Here is a 22,375-nt window from a genome sequence, read left to right as displayed (position 1 = left end):
CAGGCTACTGAACTGACTAGTGTTTCAATAGAGACAGTGACTGTGAAAAGTCCCTGAGTCCATCAATCCATGAGTGGCTGCAGGTCATAATCCCATAACCCCCCTCACCAATAAAAATATTCAAGTTATTTAAGACAGTAGTCCCCAACCTTTTTTGTGCCACGGACCGGTTTATGTCCGACAATATTTTCCAAGGACCGCCCTTTAAGGTGTCGCGGATAAATACAACAAAATAAAACCAGTAACGGTACCAAAAAAAAAGAAGATTTATTCATAACACACGGGAAAAGCCCCAGGGAAACCGAGTTAGCGATTAAAAAAAATAACACTAGTGTTAAAAAAAATAACACTAAAAACTGTTAGAAACCCTGAAAACCATGAATTTCACTCCCAAGCGTCAACTCTCGTGGCCCAATACCAAACGACTCACGGACCGGTACCAGGCCGTGGCCCGGGGGTTGGGGACTGCTGATTTAAGAAGTTCAAAAAACACAAAGATCGAGAAGAAGTGACAATCCTGAACAGTTGACTGCTGAAGTGAGCAGATGATGGCTCCATTAAACTGTAGGAGGTGATTTGCTGCCACAGTGTGAGCCCACTATTCCCCTAAGATACAAAGATGCTCTAAGTTTAGGTTCATCACACGATCACGGTCTCTCTATTTGAGTGGTCTCATCCATTTTCCCAATCTTAATGTGATGCATATGCTACGACCTCAAACCAGTTGGACACCTCAAGGAGATTTTTGGCTGATTTGTTGAGAGTGCATCATTGGTACATTCATCAAAACATCAAGGGGGTAGCATCTCTTGGAAGAATGGTCTTCCATCCCTGTTTGGTTATATATCTGTCACTCTTTTGTATTTCATCTGGTTACAATGAGTATTCTCATGCTCTGGAGTGCCGTCATTTCACCATTTCACTTTTTTATGCATTGACCTTTGTATTTAACTATGTTGTATTTACTGCCCTTAAGTATAATAGTACAACATGCGTCAAATATTTTAGTGGATGCATTTGCTAGTGCTAAAAGCGACATTCAGTGCCAGAAGCATCCACACTCCTACAGCCAGTGTAGTTGCATTGTAACTCCAGGTCATCTTTAAGTCGAAGGTACGCTTCATATTCCTTCATCTGGACTGAGCAAAGTCAAGCAAAATGTCCCTGAAGGCAACACAACTGATTAGGAGATTTATGAAAATTCAAGACTTGCAGGGTTATGGAGGTTTCTGCCTTTCAGGGCCAAAATATAATCTTGAAATGCTAACATTACTCTAAAGACCAGAAAGGAAGAAAGACAAACGATAAAACTGTTTACCTGCAGTTGGCTGTGTGATCTCTACAATAAGATGTAGGTGATGTGTTACTCTTTAGATTTTAGACAGACTTAGCATAGCACAGCAAATATTTACAAATCACTGGGACTTAATCTCATCATTTACAAAGCCAAATCTAACTACTTTCTTGTTTTTAAAGCACCCCTTTTCACCTCTTTTAACAAGCTGCTACAATTTATGCCCTTAAACAACAATCAACCTGTAAAAAAGGTGTAGAGATGTGTCGTAATGTGTCCAGAAAAGCAAAGCTTTGTTTGCCTGTGAACTCTTCAGAGTATATTGTGGCATGGGAATGTACAGCATTCCCTGATTCTGGGAGCATAAAATAAAAAATGATGAATCAGGTCAAGAATGAGAGTGAGCAAGTGAGTGAACAGATGTGAAAAAGAGAGACAGAGAAAAGGGGATGCAGACAGAAATATGCAGTAAAGATGATGAGAAAGAGTGGAAATGGAAAAGAATAAAGAGAGGAGAAAGATGCAAAGAGAGCAGAGACAGGGAGAGAGGGAGACAGAGAGAGAGAGAGAGAAAGAAAGACTTCTAGTAAGTAGCTTTCTCCTGGTTATTGGTTTCAGTGACTGGTCAAAACTATTCTTCTCCATTCTTCTCCTCTCTCTCTCTCACCGGCACCTTTTTTCCCCTTCCATGGCGTGAAAGATAAAGCGGACGGGCCCAACTGTGTGGCTGGCCCTTGTTCACAGCAGTGGCCTTTTGAAGCCAATTTTCCAGCTCACGGAGCAGAGAAAGACAGGGAGAGACGGATAGAGAGAGACGGAGGGACTTGGAGGAGAGTCGAGGGATGAGGGGTGTTTGGGGAGGCGGAGGGGGGATAGCTGGGTGGGACTGGGGAAGTTTTAGGTATGTGATTTGGGGTTAGAGTTGAAGTACTGATGTGAGAAAATGCACAGGCACAGCGGGATTACGAACCAAAATATTCCTCATACCTTCCCCGGCTGAAAATAACGGAGGGAATATCATTCACTGGACGCAAAACTGTACCAGCAGTGCTTCCAGTGTGATGTTTAAAAAGCAGCGGAGCTTGGGGGTAAATCGACACTTTGGATTCAGCACCAGACCCTTTCATGGTACAAATTATTTTGCAGTGCATTTCTGAAACATGTGCTTTAATTCTTCATATTAAGACTGCAGCTTTTAATGTTTAAGGAGCAAGTCTTGCCAGCAATCTTGCTTCAAAAGCACCCTTACTCTTCATCACAGTGTTCTTGAAGTGAAGAATAAATAAAATATAGATTAGAAATTATTTAATTTCTATGAAATTTTTTTTCCTGTACTCTTAAGTCAAAAAATAATTAAAAGACAGCACAAATCAACAAACAAATGCAGATCAAACAACTACAGACTGTTTGGTGACAGATAACAGGATAGACACACTGTTAAAAAAAAGTGTTTGCAAACAACCGGGAAAAAAAAGCAAAAGCAAACAAAACATTCATCTCACTTCATTTAAGATTATTAAATTCCAGGAAATGGCTGGTTTATGTGTGTTTGTTTGGAGGGGGAGGGTGTATAAAGCATGAAGGAAGGATCATTAAAAATGTTAACTGGCTCCTGCATAAAAACCAACTGTGTATGTTTTCCTCGCTTTACACCCCCCCCACGTTCCGTGGCTCCACTTATCAGCATGAGGAGGGAGGAGGTGGCGAGGGGGGTATACGAATTAAGACCACATAGGGAAAGAAATCAGACTTTTTTAAATGCCGAGAGACTGGCTAGAAAATTGGCTTAGTGCGGCAGATAGCGAACTGAACAAAAGGAACATATATATGAGCTTGAAGTGATTGAAGTAGCTGGCGTCGCCCGATGTGTGCCCAGCATTTGATTCCCGCTACGGCTCTTACATAAACTGCTCGCTTAATTTCACACCGCGCATCTGAAAAATGACAACAAACGCTTTCATTAGAGAGCGATGGCGCAGCCCCATGAAGAGACTTTAATGTTCTTGAAGCGAGGAGGAAGGAAGGAGGAGAAGGATGAGAGGAGGGGGGTGTTGAAGGAGACACAGAGACTAAACTAGGTGAAGGAGTGTGATAAATGTGGCGAGCGTTCCAAAAACAAGAAGAAAAACCAGCAAACAGCATCTGCTTTGATTATTTCAATATTCATGTACCCCCCCCCCCCCCCACACACACCTCCAATTCCTCCCTCTTTCTCTGCTGCGTGAATTTGTTTTCCTAGCATGCGATTGGTAACGCTCATCTTTCCTCCTTCTCCCTTCTCTCTTTGGTGTGGCGAATATTTTGCATATGCTTACTGAGGTACACGTACCGGGGTTAGAGTTAAGCCCGGTTTGGTAATTTGGGATCTTTCATCTGCTTTCGGCGCGAGGCCAATCCTACACTGACACAGAATCGGGTCATGGGTAGGGTTTTTGCCATAGGCCACGAGGATGTGCGTTTCAGCCCGTGCGTGAATGTGTGGGCGTTCTCCTTCACGCTGTACCACAGCTTAGCTCTCTTGCTTATTTCATATGGTGATGCATGAAGGTGCAACACAGAGGTACCACCCTTGAGGTGACTAACACACCATCCCCAATCCCATCCAGGATAACGCAGGTCTCTCCTCAAATTCAGCAGCTTTGTTGCCCCTTTTTCCCTCGCTGGTGTCTGGTGAGTGTGTCTGCGAGCCTCCCTGTGTGTGTGAAACTATAAAAATATATGGGAGGACTTTGTGTTACTGACACTAGGGGCTTCAAATAAAGACTGAAAAGTATTTTATAAGTATTTACTATATTTCATTATGTGTTATTGTAACTAAAATTCAACTTGGCTTGTCCTCTAAAAATTCCTAGTTCAATAATGAGAGCATCCATCCTTGCCAAACCATCAGCTACCATTATACAAAATCCATCGTGAACACTTAGGAAGTATGAGGATTTCTGCACTGATTAATCAATCTTCATCTAAGTCATGAACAGATGGACTTAATCAATCACACTTTAGGCTTTAAGAAAACATGAATGTCTTTGCAACTTATTTCAAAGCTACTTGTAGTCAGGTAATTTAAATAAGGAGTTAAGGTAAAAGACATATGTGGTTTGTAGAGGTGAACAGATTCTTTTATAGAGAGATTCTAGGTGCAGCTAATTGGTGTCAGGTGTCAGGGTGGGGGTCTCAGGATCACATCTCCGATTTGATTCTGTTGGCTTTGTTTGGTGACTTCCAGCTTACACCTGATTGGTTTGCTGGTGGTGAAGTGGCGGGGATGACAATTAGCACCTCAAGTCTGAAGTGAGGGAAGGCTGTAGGTGCTCTCTGCAGATTGGGAGCAGTTGTTGCTTCAAGTGGAGGATGTTAAGCATCTATTCCTAAGTGGGGGAAGAGTACTGAGGTTTTGCAAACACATGACCACTAACCATGTGATCTTAGTTTGTCCATCATTTTGGGCATGTGACAATCATGGTAGGGTCAAATGACTAAGCTCCTAATCACACAGGCCTAGAAACTGGTCAGTGACTCTCTGGCAACCACTGGTGACTAGGGAAAAATGTGTACTCCTCAGCCAGTCAGGAAAAATCTCCTTGCAATTTCTTTGGTTGCTATTGCTGCATTTGCCTGTAGTTTGCATGGGAGATTCTGCTTTGTCTACAACCACTTGTTTACTCTCTGACAGGCAGTGAAACTGTGACACAAACAATCTGCCTTCAAAGTAAAAGTTGTGTCTTGGCATTGCAAACATTTTCTGGTTTGCATCGCCCTTTCCAAGTAGTCAGCAAATGTTTGCACATATGTCGATATCCTGCGTGCAAAGCACAGGAAGCCGCTGCAATCTGTTAGCAACCAAAGCAATAAAAACAATGTTTTTCTCAGCACTGTTTGCAACAGCCAGCAACCTCCAGGAACCATTCGCCAACCAGTTGTGGGATATACATTTCACGCTCATGACCAGTGATTGTATCAGATCCAATATGTTGGACAACTATAGCAAGACTCTATAACAGGAGACTGAAATATGGATTGTCTGCAGCAGTGCGGCTGCTGCACCAATCTATTGTAGTGAAGAGAGCTGAGAGAGAAGGTGAAGGTGTAGATTTTCTGGTTGTTCCCACCAGGGTCATGTGCTGTGGGCAGTGACTGAAAGATGAGACAGCATATAAAAGCGCACACAGCTTTAGATTTTGCACCAGGAGCTTGTTCTTTCAGGAGGAACTCAGAATATAACTGTGACCACAGGTCAAAACAAACCAGCTAAATGCCTCCTAGGTGAGGTGGATTGTGAGTGATGTCACTGCTCAAATCCGCCAGCCATGTCAATCTCAGTCATCAATTAAGATGCTTGAATTGCTCCACATGGAGTAGGAGCTTTCTTCCCAAGAAAACGATGGGAGTAATCATTTTCTGTAAATGTATTCACACACAAGCCTGATATACCCACAGTAACCTCAAAAGCAACCAAGACCAATTCATTAACCCTCTCCAAACCAGTAAAACGTTGGAATGAGCAAAGACCATTACCGCTCTGGTTTCCCTGTAGGTAAATGTTTTCATTCCACAACCTTTTCCCCTGTTTTAATGAATACAGGGTTTGTTCGACTGCTTACATGTGGTGTTTATTGGAACCTTTATTAAGGTCTTAAAATCCAAACAAGACGTTTAAAGTTTTGAGCTGTTTCACTAAACCTTTATCATAGAATTTTGACAAGTAGTATTAGGAAATGCACAGGTGGAAATTACTCATTATCCCTGTGTTTAATGTAGCCATCATAAGTATACCTGTGCTATGCTCTGTGTGTGTGTGCATGTGTACCTTCAGGCCTTCAGCAGGTGAGCAGCTGATCAGGACAAGGTTATTCCTGTGTGTATCTGTGGGAGTCCAGGGCCATAGCTCCTCACTGGACTCATCCTGGTTCCACCAGCAGAGCACCACATCCTGGACACTGTTGAGACCTACATGTCTGTGGAGCCTACGACCACACCCGCCCAACTCCACACACACCACCTGGACACAAAAATACAAAATAGTGAAAATGGGCAATTAAAATAGTAGGAAGACAGAGATTCTTGGAGTTAGAACATATTTTATGAAGAATGGGAAAGATATGCGAGTATCTCAGTGTTTCGCTCATTTGGATTCACCTTCCTGGCCTGTTTTAAAACCCGAGGGCTCTGACACTTTCACGGCTGGAGCCCCTGGTGCCTCTGCTGTCCTTCCCCCATCCTGTTTTTGTTGATGTCTAAGGTTGTTTTTTCATCTTCCATTATTAATGTCTGTGTGCGTTTTGTTCTGTCGGGCTTGTTGTTTTAGTGATGTGCATATTTTTTGGGAAGGTCCGCCACGCTCTACGGGCCACAACAAAGAGACGCACAGTAATGAGCTCTCGTGGCGCTTGGGGGGTGGGCGGGTTACACACATTCACACAGACACACAAGTAGACACACATACATAAATATGTGCATGTATGTATACAATCATTGATTTATAAAGTAAACAAACACTCTCGGATAGACACACAAAGTGCAGGCACACACGCACACACGCACACACACACACACACACACACACACACACACACACAGCCCCATATTCATACATTCTTTATCTCCAGCCATACTCACGAACACAAGGAACCAGAGTCAATGGCTAATACGCACACATTAAGAGACACACACACATCCATGACCTCTGTCACTCTGCAGAAGAATGGCCAAAACCTGATAGGTAGAGAGAGGACAGAGGTGAAGGAGGCAAAAGAGAGAGGAATAAATGGTGATAATGAATTAAAAAAGCTGATTGTTTGGGTTTGGAGAGAGGGTTAAGAAAGGCAAGTGAGGTGAAAGCTGTTGTCATGCACTATAGCTTCGGGGAAATGAGAATTGAGGAATAAAATACAAGCTTGAATTAATGAATGAGTGAAGGACGAAACAAAAAAGTGCACATGAAGAGGTTAAAAAGAAATCCAGATTAATTAGATCAGTATCAGTAATAGATCAATGAGAGGTTTGTGCCAAAATAAATGTTTGAAACCTAGGAAAAGAGCAGTTGTAACATCAAAATCCCCCTAAAAGGGCATCAGCAGGAATTTGGGAATATGTCTTTAGAAAATCAATTACTAAAAACATGTCTCAACAAAACAAAATGGTCTAAAAGTCCCAGAACATGCAGAAATTAGTAATTCAACAAGCTGTACTGTATGAGTGGAGCAGATTTGAGAGTCAGTGGTCCATGTCTGCCCTCCTTGCCCCCTCGGGGGGGAAATTTGCTTTGGACACAGAATACGCCTGAAAATGATGGAGCTACATCCGATGATAAAGGGAACAAAGAGTTGCCCCAAACAGCTGAACGGGAGATCACTGACAGATTAGAAATGGAAAAGAAAAAATAAAATCTGAAAATCACTGGGTTAATAACACACTCTATCTCTACCCCCCGTATGTCCCCTCCATCCCTACCCATCTCTTCGCTCTTCTAGGTTTTTTTTTTTCTGCTGGCGTTTGCTGGTCAGCAATAATCAAAAACCACTTTCTGTGGGCCGGATTAGTTTAGCCCCCCCTCAACGCCCCCTACTCTCCCTTCTCCAGCTTAGCCCACTGGACCAGGGCGGCGTGTACGCGTGTGCGTGTGTGTTGTAGGGGATGGGCAGCTGGGCATGTGTGTACACATGTGTGTACTGGTCGCAGGTTGCATGCATGCATGTGCACATGCATTGACAGAGGTGTGTTGGATGTACAATATGGAGTGGTGGGGGTGATGCAGGGGGGTGTCTTATCAGGACTGTGCTTCTGGAGACAGACGCACAGCAGCAACGATTGCTTTTACACACACTGACACACACACACACACACACACACACACACACACACACACACACACACACACCCCTTAACAAAAGGGCCTGGCAGTAATGTGATAATGCCAGGGTTAGCAGTTAGCCAGCTAGCAAAAGAGGACAGAGTGTAGTTTTGTTTTGTGGGAAGAACCGGCCCGCACATAATCAGGCATATTACTAACTGCTAAACCCCCCCCCCCCAAAAAAACCCCTCCAGATCAGAGGGAGCCCAATACACACCTGAATGGAGAATAATAGACAGGAACAGGGAAGTCGCAGAGCCAGAGTCAAACTGGGAACATGTGAGCTATAAAGGTTACATTCTCATGATAAAATATATATATATATTGTATTGATGTAATACTAAACTGAACCAGTTTGAGAAATATTTATGACTTTTAATCCATTTCCCACCCTTATTTTCTTGAAGTGTTTCTCTGAAAACAATTTTTCCGTTTGACTGGTCTCATATGTGCTGATTCATGTCATGTGTACAAATTGAATATTTTCCTCTTTTAAAGCATGAAAAGAGCAGTTGGTGGTGGTGTGAATCATTTCATCGTTTACATCACAGACCACAGTTGGAGGCCTACATGGGACTTCAACTGCTTTAGTCTAATTGCCTTATTAATTGTCATTAGAAACTGTGTTAGGTTTAGGTAGTAAGAGGTTTTTTGCTAGGTTCAGGATATAAAAGAACGACTTGTTTAGGTTTTATAAACTTCTCAGGTTTACAGAAACATTTTAGTTTGGCTTCAAACACAACTCCATTTTATTGGTTGCAGGGTGACACAGGTTACAGTCTGGATAAAATACATGCAAAAGACATGAAACATACTTCCCACTGAAATGCATTGCATTCAAATTCATTCTAACTTCACAAAAATGAAAGAATTTGTGTTCGTGAACACATGAACAGATTTCTTTTTTGTAACTACTTCACATTTTGCCACAAGACCAAGCGGTCAACCTTATATTTAAGAAAATGTGATGAGAAAAATATTGGATTAATGGTTTATTATTTACAGCCATTTAAATAAGATTCAATTTTCACATCTTTGTCAAAATCCATAGCGATGGTCGACAGATTACAAAAATCATGCCACTGTCCATATACATTGAGACCTGACTGGAGGAAACTATTCTTAGTGGACTTTCCAAGCCAGAGTTGGTAATTTATCTAGCTGTCACAGGGAGAAGGTCAATAACAAATCAAGGACCCAGCAGGCTCTGACCGAGCTTCAACATGTTTTTTTCTTTCCTAGCAGCATTTTCATAGTTATTTTTAATGGCATTTCCTCTCTGGTGTCCACTGAAAGGACATGTAACTGTTTTACTTAATCTCAACAAGAAAAAGTACCCTACCGAATGTGAAAATGATCCAAGAAAACACTCTGGAAGTGTTTCCCAAGCAGCGGGATACATTGAGTGCACTTTTTCTTTTTGGCCTCTGTTTTATTTTTATTTTTTTAAACACTTCTCTCTCTCCTTTTGCAGTCATCAACCTAAACACACACATGCTTAAGCACACACATTTCTCCATCAATGTGTTCTACTGTACCTTGATTTCAGAGGGTGAGAGTTTGTCTGTTCGCCTGCCAGTCTCTGGGGAGTTCTGGGTCTTTTTGTTCAGGTAGACTGCCGCCACTTGGCTCTGCTCCAGGAAGGACAGCAGAATCAGCCTATCGCTCAGCACCGCTGGCAAAGACATCGTCACACAAAATGTCATCATTCAAAACAGAACAAAAAAACCACCACAACTGTACACTATTGAGGAGAACCAGATTATTAGAGCGCAATTACAGCTTTTACTTGTAAACACATGAGAAAAATGTGGAATAATTTAGTAGCAAATCTGCATGTTATGATTCATCAAGTTTTTTTGATTGTAAATCTACAAAGTCTGCGATAGCTTCATTAAGATTCATCACTAATCACTGACAGCTGGACACATTAAGTAATAAAGACTGGGCTTCTTATGTGGAAAATATCCAGGCCTATCCTGTTAGCTTCCACACTGTTAACTCTGCAACCTGCACAGCGTCCTGGAGATCCTTTCTAAACATTATGCTCTCCTTTACACCTTAATTAAGCTTATCACCCTTCATTGGTTTCCATTAGTTTTGAGCATCTGTCTCACATCTTGTCAATAATTCTTCTTTCCTACTCTTTCCTTTTCACCTAGTCTACTCCTTTCCTATCTCCACCTTCCTGTACCCCCTCCTCCTCTGTATCTCTTCCCCTCCTGTCAGTGCACTGGAAGCTCTAAGGCCTTTTTGTGGTAGAAGAACACACTTGATCCTGTTCAACTCTTCAGGAGCTGCATGGAAACGCTGATTAGCAATTAAGCCCCCCTCTCCTTCAAATTAATCTGTTTATGAAACCAATTAAATGGAAAGGGTGGGGGGGTGGGGGGGTTGTTACACATGCAGGATATCTGCTGCTTTGAGTTGAACGAGTAAGGCTGCACCCCGAGATTCAGAAATCTAACCAGCAATTAATCATGGTATGTGTGTATTTATAAACATAGGGTATTGGTACGATTACACGTCAAATTATCCTGTTGTGTGAAAATTTCAAATTAATATGCAAATATTCACGTGCGAAGAGAAATGCAGAAAAACTAGCATTTTAAATCAGGTCAAGTGAGTCAGGTTGTCCTCATGTTGAAGTTGGATTATAAAGCATTCGTAACTAAAACTGGTTCAAGGCTTAAACCATTAAAAAACAAAACAACAACAAAAAAAATCCAGCCATTAACGATGCCTTAGCTTTACAAAACAACATTTAATGCAGTAGTAAGCGTCTTTGTAATAGATTACAGACAAATCGAGTTAAATGCAGTTTAGTATTGATCTCGATGGGTGTCTATAAACGGGATTAAGATTAATCCCATTCATTTCCAAATGAAGGAAGGGATGTGAACCCAGGCTGTGGCCCAATCTGGGACCAGGTGGCTGATTTGGCATTAAGAACTAGACCTTCATGACCCACCCGTGAACACCCCAGACGCACACACATTTTATACACATTCAAATCTACTATCGCAGACACACGCACGGATAGCTACAAATACATTCATACAGACCAGCCTGCAACCACAGTTTATGCATGCATTTCTACACTCAGTAACACATGTAGAAATGCATTCACGCCCACATGCATACAGCAAAGCTAACACATGGCCTCACCGAACATACTTAGACAAAATGCACACACACACACAAACACACAGTCCCCTAAATCCATTTAATGCCATCTCCTCAGCAGCATGTTGACATAAGAGGCCAATGGGCTTAACCAAAGCACATTTAAACAGTGGTAAATGAAACCGGCTATGAAAAATCACTTAAGGATGCTTAATCGTGGAGCATATGCGCAGCTTGGCCCAGCCATCGGCCAAAGGAAGCTGCTAATACTTTGATGGTGTAAAATGTTTGTAATCTGCAGCTCTTTATGATGCAATCAGAGCTCATGGTAGGAACACTGTCGTAACCAGCATTCAGGATGCAAAGTTTAACAAAGGAGTGCGAGCAAGCTTTGTTGCTTTGTGAAATAAAAACAGACCCGGATGCAGCTGCTTCAAGTACCAAACCTCACATTTAGCTGAAACCATGCAAATCAAAGGGATTTTCGTTTGCATGCGAACACCAAAAAGCTTTTTTTCTCTCCATTTAGAAAGTTGTCCAATCCCGTTCAGACAATGAAAATGAATTCTTTGGCATTACACAGCGGCTTAGAGTTTAATTTAAGATTCGACTACAGCTGCAATATTTAGCCAATTAATTGCTTGAGTAAAAGAAAATGAAGGAAAAGTATTTTCATAATTGTCAAGCAAAATGCCAAATATTTGCTGGTTTCAGTTTCTCACAATATGAGGATTTCCTGTCTAATACATGACAGAAAATCATACACTTTGGGCTGTAAAAGGCTGGCTGCAGGAAGTTATGGTTTACTTTTAATGTGTTAAACAATTAAAACGATGAAGAAAATAATATTCACTTTAACTGATGGCGAAAAAAATATCAATATGAGAAGCAATTTAAGTAAGTTTTCAACTTATCTGACATGGCAGTAATTTAGATATTAAAAAAAAATCTAACACACTTTTACCTCACATATGTCCTTACACAACAAAAAAACAAACAAAACAAAACACAGACACACGCATATAGGAATTAAAACTGTAATTGTAAACTGTTTCAGTAACTGTACATTGTAAGTATTAGATGGTGTGATCCACTAAGGCTCTCAACTCTAATTGTCTCAGGCTAATTTAACAAGTGGCAGATGTGAGAACCTCTAACCTACTGCACCACCCTGAAAACACGCGCACACACACACACACACACACACACACACACACACACACACGCGCGCACACACACACACACACACACACTCACACACACACAATCCCCGGAACCCACCCTCTCACAACCATTACTCTAATAATTAGTGCCTCTGAGGCTTTGAATGGAGCGCAGCGGGAGATGAGTTAGTGTGTGTGTACCTGTGTGTGTGTGTGTAAATGTGAATGGACATACAGAAAGTGTTTGTTTGTCTATAAGAGGGTAAAAAAATAAAAAATGAAAAATCTGTAATTGCAAATGTATGCATATGGGGACAAGTGTGTGTATGTCTGTATGCCAGTGTGTGTGTGTGTGTGTGTTCATGTGTGCGTGTACTATGGGGGCTTTATCAAGTGTCTAGAGACCCCGGGCGGAAGTGGGGAGGGCGGTGTTATGAACAAATAATTGATACAGAAAGAAAGAAATAATTAGCAGATTTGGGCCGGTGTCCACAGCCCCTTATTCTCTCCTGCCAGGTCTGCAGAGCGAGGGAGCGCAGCGCGAGGGGGGCGGTACTCCCTGGAGGAACGCGCGATGGAGGGAAAAACACTGATGGATGCTCTTAAGGGAAGGCCCCTGGACACACACAGCACAAAAGGATTTGCCCGCAATTAGCTAGCAGAGTCGCCTTGCTCACCTGTGGCACCTGTTATGTGTGTCTGAGTTGGCGCGTGTGGCGCGAGAGAGTGTTTGCGTGACAGAGTGGCGAGGAAAGGGTAGCCGGTAGATGCATGTGGGGTGAGCAGGTGTAACCGCGGCGTCTGTGCCGCCACTGTAAGAGAAAGTGCGAGGTATAGACGTCATTGTGGTTTTTATAAAACTGAACATTTAAATGCTAATGCGTCCACATTTGTTTGTTTGTTTGTTTGTTGCTGTGGGCAGAGAGAGGTAGCCGGGCATGATGTTTGTGTCCGTAAATCTGCTTAAAGCACAGTGAACCTCTGGAATATTTAAATCACCTAAAAAACAGAATTTCTTTCAGTAAATTCAAAAATAAAAACAATACACTAGAAAGCCCTTTGTTTACAGCTATAATGGGCATGCCGGTTGCAACAGCACTAATTAACATCAGCAGCACCAAAGTAACCAATACGACAGTCAAAAATGTCTTATGATGTTTATTGTACACTAAAGGCTCTTTGAATGTCTTGGACCAGCTGATCAGGGCTGTCAAACCCAGTAGCACTAAGGGCCACTAATTAAGGGCCACAAATATATATAGCATTGAAACGCTTTAATTTAATGTAAAATGCATGTTCCACATAGCCTAAAAACCTCCAGTCAACACAAACGCTGCTCATCTTTCATGCCGTTTGGTCAAGCAAAGAAACTTCTTATTATACCTTTACAATAAAGCATATGACATACATCCAACTGTTCTTGCTTTAAATACCTGAAACATACAGCTACAATCACTGGACTAAAAAAAACAAATAAGTGTCAAACTCATTTTAATTTGAGAGCCACATGAGACCAGTAAGATTATTCACTTCTAAGCTATAATAAAAAAGAAACCTCTCCAAATTGCTCCCCTTTAATTTAGTGTAAAGGAGTTTATCTACTCATTCAATATACCATCCATTTATAAAACTAATGAGCCTGAGATGTCTTAAGAAAATGAAGTGTAATTTTAGCAATACAATACATCAGTAAGTCCGGGGCTTACACTTCAAGAAAAAAATGTGTAAAGTTACAGATTACTCTATTTTAAGTCATTCTAGTTTTACAACGGTGCCATCGTAAAAAAAAAAACAACACACAAACAAAGGGAAACATTAAGCTACTTAACTCATTTTCTACTGAGAAAAAAAGGAACTTTCAGTTATTTAATGGAATATTAGATGTAAAAAGATACCCTGCCATGTGACAGTTTATTTATTACTTACTCTCTTTAGTGCAGTATGGCAGGCGATGGATGATGTTTTTAAACGGACTAAACTTCTGACTAAAAAAGTTCAGGCTCTCTTGATGTGGCCCATTTGACAGGACAAATACAGTGAAAAGTCCAAATTTAGACCAAAATTGCATGTTTGCACTTTTCACATTTTAAAAATGCAGTCCTAAAGTCTGTCTATTAAAGTAGCCTGATTTTAAAGGGGGGCTTAAGTATATTGTTATGTTATTATGTCAATGTGCTTTTACAACTAACCATCCGTCACAGTGCTGGCTGGTAGTCGGCCCACTAATGTACGGTCTATACACACTTGTTCGAGCTGAGGTCCTTGTACAGTCAGGGTCACCAGCACTCCACTGCTGAGCATGACCTGCAGGATAGCACACACAAAAACAGAAACCTCAGAATGACTACAGCTAAAAGAGATTTAGTCTAGTATCTCTATTACGCCATTCAACAATGAGCAGCTCCTTTGTTGAGTTTGAAGCCCATTTAATGTCAGAGATAATGTACAAGGTGTGCACCTATGAGCAGGAAGTGTAACATCACAATTAAAATCCAACAGGTAACTTGGCAAGAACTTTAATGTGGAAACGTGAAGGATGCATTGCATAAAACAGCGAAAATGGACTTCTAATGATGTAGAAGACATCACATATGAAGTTTATCATCTGAAATTAAACCAGGTAATTTTTTTATCCCTTGCAGCCCATCCTAAATGTAATCAAGACATAAAGAAGACAAGAAATGCGTGGCTCCAAAGGAGATGTGCAGCTCTACGTGCTCCTACTACAACCCAAGGATGATGATACTAAACAAAACAGCAGCTTCTGGCTTCAATTCATGTTCATAAGAACCTGGGAAAAATGAACTTGAATAAAATACAGTTTATTTATCCTTGTTATGATTGCTGGCATAGTTTGAATTTTTTTACTCTTTAGATTAGCATTAACATTAGAAATATGTCTAGTGTGAGTCTTTCTAGCTCATATCAAGAAAGAGAGAAAATACTAAAGGAAATCATTTTTCTTTTATAAATCGAGAGTCCTAAAGAGGGACTTGTAGGTTAGATAGTAAAGAAATTTGGGGATTTTTCTGTGTTAATCTTAGGAAAATAAAACTAATATACCTTTAATACAAGTGTAATTTCTAAAGAAATTAGCTTAACTCTCAGATTCACTATTCATTACAACTTGGGGTTAAATAAATTATCCTGCTCAGGGATGACACAATAAACAAATCCACATATTACTAACATTTAGAAAACAAGAAACTTGCTTTTACCAGGATTAGCAACATGTAAATCAGCCTTAGGGATTTTTAAAAATGCCATGTTGTAATTATACTGATATTGTTTGAGATGAACTAGTAAGTGGTAGTATAATAAAGAGAAACTCTTGATACTTCACCCACAAAGACATATCTGAGTGTATGTGTGTGTATCTCTACTTCCACACAGTAGGTCTTGGGCTTAGGAGGGTGTATACCTGGCAGCAGTGCTTGTTTCTCCATCTGGTGTGAATGCAGGTGTTGGTCTGCAACAGTTCCTGAATGAGCACGATGGACAAACGGAGAGAAAGACAAAGAGACAGAGGTGAACCAAGTAACGCAACAAAAGTGAGCTGAGACCAGACAGGTGCTTTAGACAGAGTGGGAAATTAAACAGCAAAAAATATGTCTGTGTAAGTGTCTGGAGTCACAATTCACTAACTTTCTAATGCATAAATTGTCTTGGTAGCACACAGTACCAGGCAACTGCCACCACAGGGGGTCACTGCAGCAGTTCCTGCTCATGAAGAGGTGGAAGAGGGTTGAGAAAGGGGTGCAGGTAACAACTGTGTGTGTGTGTGTGTGTGTGTGTGTGTGTGTGTGTGTGTGTGTGTGTGTGTGTGTGTGTGTGTGTGTGTGTGTGTGTGTGTGTGTGTGTGTGTGTAAGGTCAGTCATTCCTGCCACATTCCAAACCCAGCTGGGGTGATTGGATGGGAGGAGAGAGGGACGGAAAAGGAGGCGGAGGGTGGGGTGTGGAGGTGAGCTGGGGTGTTTCTAGTTTCAGACAATGGTTACGGGTGAGAGGCGGGAGGTGGATGGGTGGGGAAAGTGTGTGTGTGCGCATCTGTGTGTGTGACAGCCACAGACAGGTTCCAGGAAACAAAGCTAGGTCTGTACTGCTACAAGTACAGGGGGGGAGAAGGGAGGGGGGTAAGAGAGTGAGGGGAAGAAGGAGGAAGAGGAGGGATGAGGGGGCTGCAGGCAGCCCCCTGATCCCCTCAAATATCCCCCTCGATGACAGAGCTCGGCCGAAAGAGAGGTGATGAGAGAGAAGAGGGAGAGAGGAGAACAAACGGGAACGACAGGGAGAGTGAAGGGAGAGGGAGAAAAGAGAAAATGCCCCTATTTGTTAATCAATCGGCCGTTTCGGAAAGGGAAAACTCCAAAAATCCCCAGAGGGAGGAAGAAGATGGGGGGCATCCAGGAGGGATGGTGTTGATGGTGGTGGTGAAGTTGGTGGTGGGGGGGGGCTACTGAAAAGAGGAGGCGGGTACCTCCAACTCCTTCAGCGAATCGCGTAGCTTTTCTGGTCGGCGGTTCCTGGGAGTCCACGAATAGCCTCGAGCTACAGAGGAAAAACACAAGAAGAGCCGGGAGATCATGTGACTTAACTTTTTAACACAGACACGGACATTTCTTAAAAAGCCACTCATGGGAATTGAGAAGAATGTGGCACCCAAAACCCGAAAATGATAAAAGTTAATATCTTGGGTGAGATCTGAGTGTGAGAAGAGACGACATGAGGAATGAAGGCCAGGTGGAATGAGGAGATGTAGGTAGATGAGGCAGGCGGTCCACATGCCAGTGATTGTGTTTGTGAATGCATACAGAGAGAGTTGCTGCACTACTTCAAGACAATTAATGTCTTAGTTTAAAAACAAAAAGAAAACTCCAATAACTATTAAGTTTTTTTTTAACACGTTTATTAATGTTTGCACATTACGGATGTACAAAAAAAGAAGAAAAGTTTTTTAAAAACACCAAACACATACATTGGAACACTGGGAATGATTCCATAGGCAGTCATTTAATCAGTAATGACTTATTAGTTTATCTGTTGCACCAATAACCAATCATTTGAACAGTCAGTTTAGTCTATTTCCTTCTAATTGGTCCCTTTTTTGTTTGAATACAGTTGTTTGTATACAATTTTCTCTAGGTGTGATCCATTTTCTAATTCCTTTACCAACCTATCAAACATCAGATTTCCAGGATTGTAGCATAATTGTCTTTGCTAACAGTGCAGACAGCGAGATGAACCTCCACGTGATTCAACCACAAATATGGTTTGAGGAGGCAATGGGGAACTCCTTACTGAAAGCTTTGGCAATAAACCCGACCTTACCTCAGGAAGTTTGTAATCTACTGCACTGAAAGAACTAAAGACAGAGTTATTTGCTCTGCTAAGTAATCTAGTGGGAGAAAAGTACAACGTGTGGACACATTTGAGTTGTTCTACAGCATTTACCGTGGTGCAGATGTGTGATGGTTAGCACTCAGCCAGAAGGGTCCTGGTCTGAGTCAGTTGAAGCCTTTCTATGTGGAGATTTACATGTTATTAATGCCTGCAGCTTCATTGTACAGCCAAAAAAAATGTATCCAGGTTGACTTGTGAGTCTAAATTAGCTGTAGTTGTAGCAATTAACTGCACAGAATAAGAACTTTTTTATTACGTATGTGAAAAGGGTGTTATAAATATGGCACACAGTGTAAAGCACTTTGTTTATTCAATAAGATGGGTAAACGAACCCCATCTGAAGTAGGGGCACCTTACGCTTAATTTATACTTCTATTCTAAATCTATGGTGTCCCTGCATTGTTGTGCTATTTCGCCACCAAAACACTAGTTGAAAGAGTTTCTCTTCTTGAGTTGATCCATTCTCTTCTAGTAAACTTAAGAAATGGGAGCAGAAGAGGAAGTAGCCAAAAATGCATAGGTGGAAATGACAGCACTGAACAGAACAGTCAGAGTTTTTCAGACCCCCTGAAGAAGATTGGCTTAATAGCCAATGATAAAACTGGTTAATTAGGCGTTTATGGATTTACTTTGCATATTTTATACAAATAGGGCACTAATGACATCTCATCTTAAATGTAACACTTTATAATACCTAAAATACATTAAAAATGTAAATTGATAATAAACTTTCGTAATTTTTTCATTTTACTTTTAACAATGATATAATTGATTAGGTTATAATATATGCTTATTGTGATATATAAAGAAAGTAGCTTTTTGTACAACTACATTATGCATTTTTAATGATTGCAAATAAAAAGTTTCTTTAATAATTAGTAACTTCCAGAGTGTCAAAGCATGTACTAGAAGCAGAAGTATTTCAACTTTTTCCTAAACCTACACAAGTAAATAGAAAAAGGACTGTTCAGTGTTTTTAATCTATACCTTTAATAAAGGCTTTCTAACCATAACTCACACACACTCAAACTCTGACGGATGCACTGGGGTCAATTTGTGATTCGCTTCCAACTAGGGCTGCCACAAACGATTATTTTGATAGTCGACTAGTCACCGATTATTTTTGCGATTAGTCGACTAATCAGATCATGCATCCATTGGATGTAAAACGTACAGCTTATTTCACCAGCATGCATCTGCTCTTAAATAACTATCATTAGCTTACAGCTTTAAGTGTTTAAGGTATGTGCTAACTAAAATTAAAGACAAGATGATACGTTTATTAAATTTTAATGACATTTGTAGTTTGTTTGGTGGAGTTTAAAAAACTCAGCCGTCTGCTCCTTGCTATCTAAAATATAACAGGACACCGGAGTACTTTCTCGAGCATCTCACACTTCTGATAATCAGTTGTCTGCTTGATGTTTATTCAGCTGTGTAAAACTATAACTTTAATCTCAGCCAACCCGATTTACTCAGGAACAAATAAAATACTAAAAAAGCCAAACAATATCATTTTTAAGTTATCTAAGTGACTTATATATCGTGTTTAACCTGAGTAGCGAAGACGGCGGTGGGTTTGAAAACGATTTGCCGGGAGTCCGGTGTTCTCACCGGCTCTAGTGAGCCGTCAACCCCGGCTAGCTATCAAGCTAGTGGGTAACAGACGTCTCAGAAAACGTCGGAGCGCTTTTGAAAATATGTGGTGTCTTGATAAACTGAGCAGATATTTGAGGTTTACACAGCTACATTCTCGCCTGAAAATATGTTAAACGTTTATCTTGTGACCCAGAAAGAATAATAAGAGTGATATTAAAACTAACTAGCTGCCGCCATTGTTGAAAACTGAGCAGGGCCGCGCTATGAATTCTGGGACACAGCTTCTTCTTCTTCGGGGTTTAACGGCAGCTGGCATCCTTGTACATGCAGTGCTGCCATCTTCTGTTTCAGTCCGTCATTACACCCTTAAATCCTACTTCTGCGTCTTTTGGGATCTTACAAAGCTTCAAACGACGCGTCGACTATTAAATTAGTCGTCGACGATTTTAATAGTCGACGTAATCGTGACTAGTCGACTAATCGTGGCAGCCCTACTTCCAACATATGGAGTCTGGGATGAAATCACAAACCTAGTAGATGACCAGTGCTATCTCATGAGTCATATATTCCCCCAACACTAAAACTGCTACTACTGAATTGGATAAGTGAAAGAAAATGAATGAATGGATGGATCTTGTGATTTGCACCACTGCCTTCACCTCACCTGCATATTTTCAATTTTTTAATCATTATATACATAATTTTCATCTTTATCATATTATCGAATTAACACTAACACATGCACTACACAGTACTTAATAAAGTTCAAGTTTAATTGACTGTTAATGACAGTCACCCTGATTGGAGCTATTAACAAAAATGTGAGACATTTAAAAGACATATCTCCTTATCTATGAATTAAGGGAACAACCAATGGAGTACCAGCAGGTATGTGAGTTGTTTACACTTTAATTTATAAAGCAAAAATATTCTACTGAAAGCGAAATGTCCCTTCAAAGCACACAAACCGATACTTGAGGAGAAGCAAGGACTTCTGGTGCTCTTATACAAGTTATCTCCTAAATGCAAGCTCACATTTAGCAGCACATATCTCAACCAGTACCACACCAAGGCCCCCCTTATTTTAATTTTCCAGCCCTCCGTTTCGCCCCCCTCCATCTCTAGTGGTTAAACAGAGGGAAAGAAGCATATAGAAAGAAAAAAAAAAAACAGTTAATTGAATTTGTGCATCTGCCCACACGTATACATGAAGTTCAGTGGGGGGAAAAAAAAGGAAATGAAGGAGTGGTGTTTCCAATGTGGTGCAATCACTTGCCTATCTGTGTATTTTACAGCCTCTCTTTTCATCTTTATAGAAACGAACCATTAAGGAGTGGGGCTTCTCTATTAAGAATAAGTGGGAAGAAGAGGTAAACAGATGCATGCAAATGAGAATGTGGAGGGTGAGTGCAGGAGGGGGCAGGAGAGCGAGGGGAGGGAGAAGAGGGCAGGGGGATGAGTGTTCGTCTCCTGATAAGGGTGTTTGTATTCCACCACTGGGTGAAAAGCAGCGCGAGTGTGAGGGAAGAGAGGGTGGGAGAGAGTGAAAAGAGGAAAACAGGACAGCTGACTGAGTATTGCAGTGATTTCTGAAGGATGGTCATCCAATGGCGAGATGACCAGAGCTCAAAGAAACACACAATTGTGACAATCACTCTTTGGAAACTGCTGGAAAACTTACCTTCACAGAACTGGAGTTTGTCATTGTAGTAGTGATGATCCAGGGAAATGACTGGGAACAATAAAGAAGCCACATTAAGAGACTTATTAGAATTATTGGAATATATAGAAAATACAAAAAAGGACAATATTTGGGATTGTTTAAATATGCTATCTAGTTTTATTATATGATGTAGACAGAAAAAGAAAACTAAGCTGGAGCTCAAACATCCCCTTAGCTACAAGGGGTCATGTTGGCAAAGTACAACCCGCATCCATGCCTTACGGCCTGGCTGCCCTGAGCAAGACAGTGGCCAGTCTGGTGGCCCGCCTCTCTGGCAGGCAGGAACACCTCCAGGATTAGTAGTATTAATCAGATAAGGGGGTGAAGGGCCAGACAGGCCCAGACATGGGCACCTGCTCTGGGACTGTGGAGCATGGAGAGGGGGCGGGGGGCTGGCTGCTGGGGACCCCCAGAGCTGCTCCAGTGAGCTTGGGCCTCCCTCTAGTGGGGACAGGTGGAAGCAACAAAGATAAACACAAACAACTAAACACAAAATTTGATTTTAATGATGCTCGTAGCTAGAGTGAACAACCAATCATTGAAGTCTTACAGATATACAAACATTAATTCTTTTTTTTAAACAATGTGTTTAAAAAAAACAACAAAGAAACAAAACATATGAATGTTGCTTAAATGACCAAAAAAGTAAAAAAAAAAAAAGCAAACAAACAAACAAAAAAAAAACTTCACACACATGCAAAGTAGAAAATGTTGCTCTTCTCAGCTTTGTACCTATAAGTGATGGGGTCCTGCATAAACACATGGCACAAAAGGTGATATTGCATACTGTTACTGAAAATCTGAAACCAATCAAAATGAATCTAAACATATCCACATTATTCTGATAAAGCATAACAAAAAAATGCTTTAAGTTGTTTTCAACTTGAATGTTGCTTATTTGGTCTAATATGAACATTCAGTGTTGAAGAGAAACATCAAAAATCCAAACCCATGTTTATAGAGGCTTTGCAATATTATAGGGCCTGTAGGGATCTTTACATTTAAAAACATGTTACCTCATTATGGAGTTCATTGTTATGCAGTTTTTTAAAGTTTGGCATGCAAAGTTTCCCTCATTTATGAGGAATGCCACAGGGAAAAGAAAACATTCAAATTCTATTGTAATCCAATGTAATCTATTGTATATGAAATCGAATCATGACCCAAGCTATCGTTACACCGCTGTGTGAAAATGTTGTGATACTTTTGGATTGTGATT

General features: G+C 40.9%; 1 protein-coding gene across 3 annotated transcripts in view; it reads right to left on the bottom strand.

The window, feature by feature from the left end:
• Window positions 1-22,375, bottom strand: part of LOC116324855 (WD repeat containing planar cell polarity effector) — an 87,887-nt gene that overhangs the window by 35,127 nt on the left and 30,385 nt on the right. For all 3 annotated transcript variants that reach the window (XM_039622060.1, XM_031745621.2, XM_039622061.1), the window contains 6 exons: window positions 21,115-21,165; window positions 16,912-16,982; window positions 15,855-15,914; window positions 14,623-14,737; window positions 9,683-9,819; window positions 6,102-6,293 (listed from right to left, as the gene is read on the bottom strand). In XM_039622060.1, coding sequence (XP_039477994.1) covers window positions 6,102-6,293; window positions 9,683-9,819; window positions 14,623-14,737; window positions 15,855-15,914; window positions 16,912-16,982; window positions 21,115-21,165 — 626 coding nt within the window. The remainder of the gene's footprint in view (window positions 1-6,101; window positions 6,294-9,682; window positions 9,820-14,622; window positions 14,738-15,854; window positions 15,915-16,911; window positions 16,983-21,114; window positions 21,166-22,375) is intronic.

Source organism: Oreochromis aureus, linkage group 13 (genome assembly GCF_013358895.1).
Source record: "Oreochromis aureus strain Israel breed Guangdong linkage group 13, ZZ_aureus, whole genome shotgun sequence".
In the NCBI taxonomy this organism is placed as follows: domain Eukaryota; kingdom Metazoa; phylum Chordata; class Actinopteri; order Cichliformes; family Cichlidae; genus Oreochromis; species Oreochromis aureus.
The sequence above is the reverse complement of the archived record's forward strand: the minus strand, read 5'-3'. Positions and strand labels throughout refer to the sequence as shown.